Here is a 9,867-nt window from a genome sequence, read left to right as displayed (position 1 = left end):
GGGGGGGGGGGGGGGGGGGGGGGGGGGGGGGGGGGGGGGAGGAAGAATATAGTGATATACTATCAACAAACATTCTGTCAACAATCATTTATACAACGGAATAGTGCTATTTAAAAAAGGAAGTGTCAAGAAATATTTTTAAAACACATAGAAGTACTGGGTCCCAGTGCTTCATGCCTGTAAGCCCTAATACAGGGAAAGTTGAGATTGGTGGATTGCTTCAGTTCAGGAATTATAAACTACAGTGGGCTAAACCACTTAGGTGTCCACACTAAGTTCTTAACCTTTATGGTGAGTGGTAGGGGGCAGAAGATTGTTAAAGGTGGAGCAAATAAGTCTTGGTTAGAAAAAATAAAGCAGGTTTAAGTTCCAGAAATGCTCTGTAATGAATGGTCCTTTTAGTGGCCCATGTTTTTCTAACCTGGGCAAGGTAGGGAGATCTAGGCTCAAGTAGCCAGATTAAAAAAATAATAATAATTGATGAATAAATACAGATAAACACACATAAATACCTAAGGGTAGGAGATAGGACAGTGAAAACCAGTCCCTGCCCTCAAGAAATTTACAGTCTAATGGGGAAAGGAATATGTAAACTATGTACATATAAGAGATATATGGGGTAAATTGGAGGTCATCTCAAAGAGAACCCAGGACTGGGAAGTACCCTCAATAGTAATAGGGAAGTTTGGAAGAGGGGAGGATTTGGGGGAAAAGATAATGATTCCTGGGAGAGAATCTGGAACTCAAAGTTTTAAAAACAAATGTTAAAAAAATGTGTTTTTTATGCAACTGGGAAATAAGATATACAGGTAATGGGGTATAGAAATCCAACTTGCCCTACAAGAAAGGAAGGGAAGGGGAGAAGGGAGTGATAGGGGGGATTAGAAGAGAGGGCAAACCTTGCCTTCTTAGGGTAGGGAGGAGGGGAGAATTAGGGAGAAAATTTGTAACTCAAAATCTTGTGGAAATGAATATTGAAAACTAAAAATAAATAAATAAATTCTGAAAAAAAAAGATAACGATTCCTGACTTGGACACACGAGTTTAAGATGCCTATGGCACATAGGCAGTTAGGTGACTCAATGACTCCAACATCAGATACTTACTTGCTGTGACTCTGAACAAGTCACTTAACCCTGTTTGCCTCCATTTCCTCATCTATGAAATGAGCTGGAGAAGAAAATGACAAAGCACTCCAATACCTCTGCCAAGAAAACCTCCATGGACAGCATTATAGTGGAATGGTCCACAGGGTCAACAAAGAGCTGGACATCATTGAACTATTGAGATATCCAGTTTGACATGTCCAATAGGCAATTAGCAATTTAAGATGGGAGGTCAGGGAAGAAACTAGGGTTGGAAAAGGATCTGAGAATCATAGGACATCTATTCCAAATTTGAAATCAATGCCCAGAAAACATTCAGTGACTTGTGGAAATGCCCTTTACATTAGGCCTTGCTAATTAACTAGCCACACATTTTGCAGATGACCATTTTGCAAACAGAAATATTAACATCCTCCAAGATCCAAGATCTCTCTTCACCTTCCTATAAATAGCTGACATCTCTAGAGTGCTTTTTCCTTAACAAAGTGCTTCCCTCACATTAACCTGGTGAGATAGGCACCCTAAGGATTATTATCCCATTTACAGATGATCAAACTGAGACCATGTGATTTGCCCATGGTTGCATGGAAAGTAAATGATGGAGAAAGTGTCCAAACCTGTAGTTTCAAGTCTAGGGTTCTTTCTATATCCCTTGCCTTTCACAGATAAACATTCTAAGGAGGGAGGGAGGATAAACATACATGAAACATACCCAAAAAAACCTAAAGAAATATATAAAAGATTTATAAAGAGGTTTATATAAGAGATTTATTAAATTATACATACATATAATTAAATATGACTTAACAAAGACACAAATATTATAGAATAGCCATGTACCTAAATGTGGCCAATGAAATAGCCACCTAGATGAGCTAAGGAGACAGAGCAAGCCAGGCGTCCTATTGCTGTGACCCTTTTTAAGTTCAAAGACAATTTGAAAGGAGTTTCCTTTGGCTGCTTCCCCCCTGCACCACAAAGGCTCACAAAGACACTTGCTAAAAGGAATGCTTAAAGAAACCTGAGCAAAAACTAAAGCTTCCTGAGGGCAGCTTAGGACTTTATCTTGCTAGCATCTAACATAGTACTCTGGACAGCTAGGTTGTACAGAAGATAGAGTGCTGGGTCTAGATTCAGGGAGACTCATCTTCCTAAATTCAAATCTGATCTTAGACACTTACTACCTGTGTGACCTTGGGCAAGTCCCTTAACCCTGCTTGCCTCCATTTCCTCATCAGCAAAAAGAAGGAAATGGCAAATCACTCCAGTATCTTTGCCAAGAAAACCCAAAATGGGGTCACCAAGAGTCAGATACAACTGAAATAACTCAACAAAAAAAATATACAATAAGCAAAAGTCTGTTGGGTTGGGTCATTGTTTATTATTGGACTTGGAGGTAGAAGAATTGGGTTAAAATTCTTATACTATGACACTTACTAACTGTATGGCCTTCCTTATCTGAAAATAAAGAGTTTGAACTAGATTTCCTCTTTCTAGATCAAAATTTATGATCTTGTCATTAGTGTTGGGAGACAATTGGGCCAGTGGAAATGGTGTGCTCCCAAGAATTCAGATGCCCTAACGGGTCTTATGCCTACAGGGACCTCGAAGAGCAGACACCGCTTAGTTGTTGAGGTTACATGCCCAAAGAAACCTTGCCCACATCGTGCAGCATATGGGTAGAGTATAATAATGAGGTGTAACTGCATCTATGTGGCACTTTAAGAAAGTTTCATACTTCACAACAACCCTGTGAAGTAGGGGATGTTATTATCTCCATTACAAATAGGAAACTGAGTCTGAGTTTAAGTGACTTGCCCAGAATGAATTATTGAATATCTGAGCCAGAATTCAAACCCAAGCCTTTCTAATTCCAAGTCCAGTGTTCTAGCCAGAATACCAAGTTAAAACCACACTACCATTAACGGTGGTACCTGGCATTCAGAGCCATTATCTGTGAGTGAAAAAGAAATTAAGAAATTGGTGTGCTTACCTAATATGATTCTTGATAGTGGAAAGCCCATGTCTCTAGATCCTAAATCTGCTGAGAAGTGGGTCCAGGTGTCCAAAAGGTCAGGTGGCAAAGTGGTGAGTCTGTTGCTTGATACATCGAGGTAGGTGAGATTCTTCAGGTACCTGGTGGCCTCAGCTGGTACATTGTTGATTTTATTGTTGTGTAAGTCCAGGGTTCGTAAATTGGGCATCTCCAGCAGGGATTCCCAGGGGAAAGCAGTCAACAAATTGCCATCCAAACGCAGCTCGTGCAGGTGCTTCAGGTTGTAAAAGCTGCCGGTGTCAATGCTAGTCACAGAGTTGTAAGTCACCCAGAGGTACTTGAGCTCCACCAGGTAGTAGAAGGCTTCAGTGGGGAGCCTGCGTATGACAGTCTTTTCTATTCGTAGCTTTACTGTGTCCACAGGAACATTCGTAGGAAGCTCGTACATATCTGGGTCATTGCACAACACCAACCTAAGGGCAGCCATGGCAGGATCAACAAACAGAAATAGACTTATATCCTCAAATGCCACTTTTAGGGGGTTCTCTGTCCAATGGGACTCTTTCATTAAAGTGACCTACCTTTAAAGAACCATTAACTTGAAGTAAAGATATATATTCACTATCTTGAATAAGAGTTTCAAGTATAATGCTGTGGAGGGTTGGGGGGGGGGGGCGTTAAGTTCAGCATTAATTTATTAAAATGCATTATATGTTCTTTGCTAGCTAAACAATAAACTACAGCTATAACAATAAAAAATAAGTTACAAATTCTAATTTCAATTCGACCAGTAATGCACTGTACCCTGAAAGGGTTGAAATAATTTACTCACATACGTTAACCAGGGATAGAGAGACACTACCTCAGGGTTTAAATCAGGAGGGATGGCAGATTTCAGAACATACTTCAGAAATCCTAGGTAATATAGAACAGAGGTATCAAATATACAGCCTGGGGGCCCCATAAAACCCAAAACATTCCCAAGTGCAGCCCAGGCAGATTAAATCAGATTAAAATATAGTTCCTATCTCATTTTAATATGTTGATGTATGAATTATATACACACATATACATATATGTATGTTTGTATGTATAAATGCATGTGTATGTATGTGTATAGATAATAAACATATGTGGCTATGTCAATATGTGACTCATTGCTGCTGTTCATTTATTTCTGATTCTTCGTGACCCCATTTGGGGGTTTCTTAGCAAAGATGCTGGAGTGGTTTGCCATCTCTTCTTCCAGCTCATTTTACAGATCAGGAAACTGTGGCAAACAGGGTTAAGTGACTTGCCCAGGTCACAGAGCTAATAAAGCGTCAGAGGCCAGATTTGAGCTGGTCTTCCTGACTCCAGGCCTGAGATTTCATCCACTGTCCATGTAGCTGCCCTGATGTGTGGCCCACAGGGATCCTGTGGGATACAACTTCGTGACATGCCTCCCATCATTTCTATTTGAGCTTGGCATCACTGATATAGAGGAAGTCAGGAAGACAAAGGTTAGAATTCTGCCTCAGATGCTCACTAACCCCTTTGGACTTCTCCACTTGGGTCCCTGACTCATCTGCTTCCTCCCACTCCCCACCTCATCATAAGTTTGTATGTTGTCTTCCCCCATTACACTTCTCAAGGGCAAGGACTGTCTTTTTCATATTTATATCCCCAGAACTTAGGATAGTGCCTAACACATAGTAGGTGCTTGATAAATGTCAAGGATCCCACCCTCTTACTTCCAACTTCATTTCTTTCCAATGAGATGTCCAACTCCAAGAGAGGCAACATGGTTTCATGACTGGAGAGTCAGCCTTAAGTCAACAAGACCTGTGTTCAAGTCCAGTCTGGGACATGTACTGGCCATGCAACTCTGGGTTGGGTATCCTAGGCCAGGGCATTTTCAAATGTTAACATTTTACATTTTAAAATGTAAAAACCATACTCAGCTCATGGGTTGCTGTTGGCTGACCCTGTGTTAGGCAATTTTCTAAGAGAGGGGAGGAGAACCTGGAGAAGCCTCATGTGGACCTCTAGGTCCTCAAGTATGACCCTTTTGGTTGAATCTAAACCAGGAGTGGGGAACCTGCCAAGGTCACATATGGCCCTCTAGGTTCTCAAGTGTGGCCCTTTGACTGGATCCAAACCTAGATCCAGTCAAAGGGCCACACTTGAAGGCCACACGGAACCTTGAAGCCATAGGTTCCCCACCTCTCCCCCATGCAGATGAAATCACAGGTCCAAAACCCTCTCCCCAAAAAAAGAAAAAAAAATCTACATCAGACTTGCTGTGAGGAGTGAACACTAAAAAGGTAAAGAGTTTTGTAGGAGTGGTAAACTATAACACTGACAAAAGATGATGCACAGAAAGCCAAATTTGAAAGATAGGGATGTTTTAAACACCCTGCCCTGTAAGCAGGCATGTGCAGCATGACCGTACATGGTGAATAACAGTACCTCGAGAGAATTTGTGAGGAAGATGAGGTTCCACAAGTTTATGGCAAGAACTTTAAGAGAACTGGCAGTACTTGGGATGGAAAGGGGCTCCTTACCTCTACTTTGAGCTTCTTCATCCCAGAAAGGTGTAAGTTACGTAGATTAATAATAAGAGCTAGCATTTAAATATTAGTATGCAAAAACAAACCTTTTATCTCATTTTATCCTCACAATCACCTTGTGTTTGAGCTATTATTATCCCCATTTTACAGATGAAGAAACTGAAGCAGGCAGAGGGTAAGTGACTTGCCCAAGGTCACACAGCAGCTAATGGGTGAGGGAAGGCAGATTTTAATTTAGGTCCTCCTGACTCCAGGTCCAATGCTCTATCCTGTATGTTATCTAATTGCCTCTGAGAAGATTCGGCTTCTGTGCTTTCTTCAGTGGTCATTAATTTTCTATTCAAGCAGAGTTTTAATCAAAGCCAAAATTTCCTTGACTATGATCTCAAAAGTATGTACTTGGAATCAATGGAGAAGGAGATGGAGCATATAGTAGAAAAAACAGATCAGAAGACCTGGCCTTAAGCCTGACTGACTGTCACATGCTAGTCATAGGACCTCACTATCTGAACCTGTTCCTTCACTTGGAAAATGGGAGTGAGAATATTTCCAACCTGAGCCAAACATGGGAGAATAGACAGAGACTGCATTTGGAGTCAAGATAACTTGGGTTCAAGTCTCATCTCTGCTATGTACTAGCTATGCAACCCAGCTCTCTGTGGCCCCAGACTCTTCTCCAAGACTCGGTTTCAGAGCAGGTGCTGATCTGTAACGACAGGTAGAGCTTGAGAACAGCCTTGCTCAAAACTGTATATGCCAATGAAATTGTAAATCTTAGACAAAAATGCATTCTTAAATATATATATATACATATGCAAAATGTGTGTATTTTAATGGGTTCAATTTGATTTAAGTCTTTGATAAATTTATTCAATGGAGAAATGTTCTCATCTAGTTAGTATCTTGACATACTTTAACTGGGGGTAGGGCTTTAGCTCTCCTTATAAGTGGAGTGATTTGGTTAGTTTATCTTTATATATGTTTGGAGGGGGAAAGAGAAAAGAGGGAGGAAGAGGAAGAAGAGGAAAGGGAAGGAGAGAGAGAAAGAAATTTTATATATGTGTGTGTATGCATATATATGTGGATATATAATTGATTTATTCAGTCAAGTTCTGTGTATATAAAGATATGCATGTAAAAAATATGCAGGTGTCTGAAAAGTCTTAATGCAGTGTTAAGTTTCAATAGCCTAACACTACACTAAGACTTCTGGAACATACTCTGTGTATGGAATGGGGAAAGGAAAGGGAGAGGAAGAGAGAGAAGAGAAAGGGAGGAAGAGTGTAAGCATTTATATTGTGCCTACTGTGTTCCAGCAAGTGTTTTACAAATATTATCTCATTTTATCTTCCTCAAAACCTTGCAAGTTACATTCTGTTATTATCCACATTTAATAGTTACAGAAACTGAGGCAAACAGGTTAATGGACTTGTCCAGAGTCACACAGGTAGTAAATGTCTGAGGTCAGATTTGAACTCATGTCCTTCTGATTTCAAACCCACCATGCCATTTAGCTGCTGAGAGAAAGGGGCTGGGGGAGAGGAAAGAGAGGGAGAGAGGAGAGAGAGGGAGAGAGAGAGAGAGAGAGAGAGAGAGAGAGAGAGAGAGAGAGAGAATGGAAAAGAGCTGACTTTGCATACTATCAGTATCCTTTTTTGTAAACTATGTCATACTCACAAAAAAGAACAAATTTTAAAATGAGAGTTTTGAAAATTCTGAGGAAGAGAATAAAAACCATTCTTCTATTACCCTTAATCATAGTGCAGTACTGCATAAAATGACAAAAAAAAACATATAAAGCAAAACCCATTAACAAATATTACTCAACTAAAAGCAAATGTTGCTTTGTGTCTCCACACTGGTGGATGGAAGGCAAGGTATAAGAGAGACGTTTTGTGATAAAATCAAAGAAAAGACCATAATAACAATAATTAGACTGACATTTATATAGCACTAAAGTTTACAAAGCACTTCTCTCACAAAACCCTGAGAGTTAGGAAGTGCAAGTATGATTTTCGCCAGAGGTTAATCATAGCTAGTATGGACTGCAGAGGCCTTCCTTCAGACTCAGGTCTCCTGCCTCTGCTGCCTGAACTTGTTAAAACTAGGCATGCCCCTCACTCTGGGCTCAATTTCAGCCGTGAACTCAGAGGCCCAGAGATTCTTGGCTTTTAACAGATTCTCTGGTAGGCATCACCAGTTTGCCAGTATGGAATCTAGTACATTACTGGGTGAAAAAAAAAAGAAGAAAGAGGGTCACTGATTATTTTTATAGGTGGGAAGGGGTGAGTAATTAGTAACTCTTCTGCATCCCTGCACCCACCAAAGTTAATTTTGGTCATTCTGTTTCACAGCCTCCAATGACCTCCTCAGATAAATAAAACTAACTGGTTAGAATTCATAGAATAACTATCATAATCTATTCAGAAATGTTTCTGTTTTATGCTTCCAACCATGAATTGAATGATTCTATCTTGTTACTCATCATTGCTTTTAAAATGCCATGGTTCAGTTCCCTTAAGGAAAGATGAGAGGCAAGGTGAGACAGTCTCAGATTTTCCTTGTGGCTTGATCCCCATTCCCTCACCTGGTTCCCCATGTAAGTTTTTGTTACTTACAACATTTAGCAGATTCTCTGGAAAAAATTATATCAGGGTCCGTTATATTTACAACCAGAATATTTGTCTAGTTCCATGGGAGGGGCCCCTTTCTGATAAAGGTTCATGCTTCATAATATCACTAAATGGATTAGAAGGTAGGTGGCAAAAGGGATAGAATATTGGGCCTAGAGTCAGGAAGTCCTGAATTCAAATTCAACCTCAGACACTTACTGGTTGTGTGACCTTATGCAAGTCATAACCTCTTTTTACCTCATTTTTCTCATCTGTAAAATGGGGGTAATAATAGCACTTACCTCCCAGAGTTATTGTGAGACTTAAATAAGAAAATAATTGTAGGCATTTAACAAATGCTTGTTTTCCTCCCTTTCCCCTTGGGGGAGACTCAGTTGATCAGGATTTCCATTGATTAAACCACTACCTCATTAGGAATAAGAATAATATTTAGCATTTCTTAAAGATTTCTAATACAATCCCAATATCTGTTTAAACATTCTCTAACACATTAAGTAACCTACAAGTCCCAACTTTTTGTCTTCAACACAGAAATCAATATTTTTTTTAAAGCTGCATTTTTAAAATCCCATTTAGACTAGGAGAGAAAATCATATATCCTTCTCAAATTTCATTGACTTTTAAAAACCCTCCTGTGATCTCTTTGCCTTAGTTTCCTCAAGTGCAAAATGGGAATAACAGCACTTACTTTTCAGGGTTGTTGTGAGGATCAAATGAGCTAATAACTAGAAAATGGTCAGCACGGGATCTGGCACTATATAAATGTTAGCTATCATCTTCATCATCATCGTCATCGTCATCGCCATCATCATCAACATCTCCCTCTCTTCCTCCCAATACCCCCTGGGTGTCATGATCAGTACTACACAATATGAAACCCAAACCAGCAGAGCCTAGGTACACTTTTCTGTGGTTAAGCTAGAATTGGTATGTAGGCACTAATCTTCCTTATGCTTGCTGGGCTCTCCCCTTAATGCTAAGATTTACCTGTGTGCTTAAGGAAACCATTTCACTTCCCAAAGAAAACAAAAGTGTTCTGCCTATGAATAATCTGGGGAAAATAGGTCAAATCAGAGTGTGTTCTGTGGTTTCATAAGACTTGAAGATGTTTTAAGAGCTTGGACACTGAACAAAAACAGGAAAGGCTAAGTAAATATTACTTGTCAGCAAATAATCATAAAGCGGTAAAATACAGCTCCTACAGGTTAAAGCTTCCCTCTCTGGTTGCTGATAAAAATATAATTACTTCTTGTCACTGCCATAGTTAGAGGAGACTCTGTCACGCTATTGTCAGCCTACGTAATTTTATATGGAATTAAATCGTGTAAGGGCAACATTATGCCTACCTTGAGCCGGTACCATCACTTCTGCTGAGGGAATCACAGGAGCATTGTGAAGGACACGATGTGCTCACTCCTTCAAAAATGCTAAACATGAGACCCAAATAAGCCAGTAGATGCATCCCTTCTTTTAAAGTATATTAGAACAAAAACTAAAAACCAAATCCCAAGCATTCAGGAGCCGGTGTGCATGCATGTGGATGTCCATTTAGTCAGAGCAGATTACAAAGGATTAGCTGA

At 39.9% G+C, this 9,867-nt stretch overlaps 1 protein-coding gene across 1 annotated transcript in view; it reads right to left on the bottom strand.

Moving 5' to 3' along the window:
* The window catches only part of LRIT3 (leucine rich repeat, Ig-like and transmembrane domains 3), a 24,703-nt gene extending 14,836 nt beyond the window's left edge, over nt 1–9,867 (bottom strand). Inside the window, exons 1-2 of the mRNA XM_069099478.1 lie at nt 9,634–9,867; nt 3,100–3,575 (exon numbers count right to left, since the gene is read on the bottom strand). Coding sequence (XP_068955579.1) covers nt 3,100–3,575; nt 9,634–9,749 — 592 coding nt within the window. The 5' untranslated portion in view covers nt 9,750–9,867. The remainder of the gene's footprint in view (nt 1–3,099; nt 3,576–9,633) is intronic.

This window comes from Petaurus breviceps, unplaced genomic scaffold (assembly GCF_028583685.1).
Source record: "Petaurus breviceps papuanus isolate PSGF00001 unplaced genomic scaffold, PetGlider_PUasm1.0 126, whole genome shotgun sequence".
Classification (NCBI taxonomy): Eukaryota; Metazoa; Chordata; class Mammalia; order Diprotodontia; family Petauridae; genus Petaurus; species Petaurus breviceps.
Note: the sequence above shows the minus strand (reverse complement) of the source record. Positions and strands in the feature narration are given on the sequence as shown.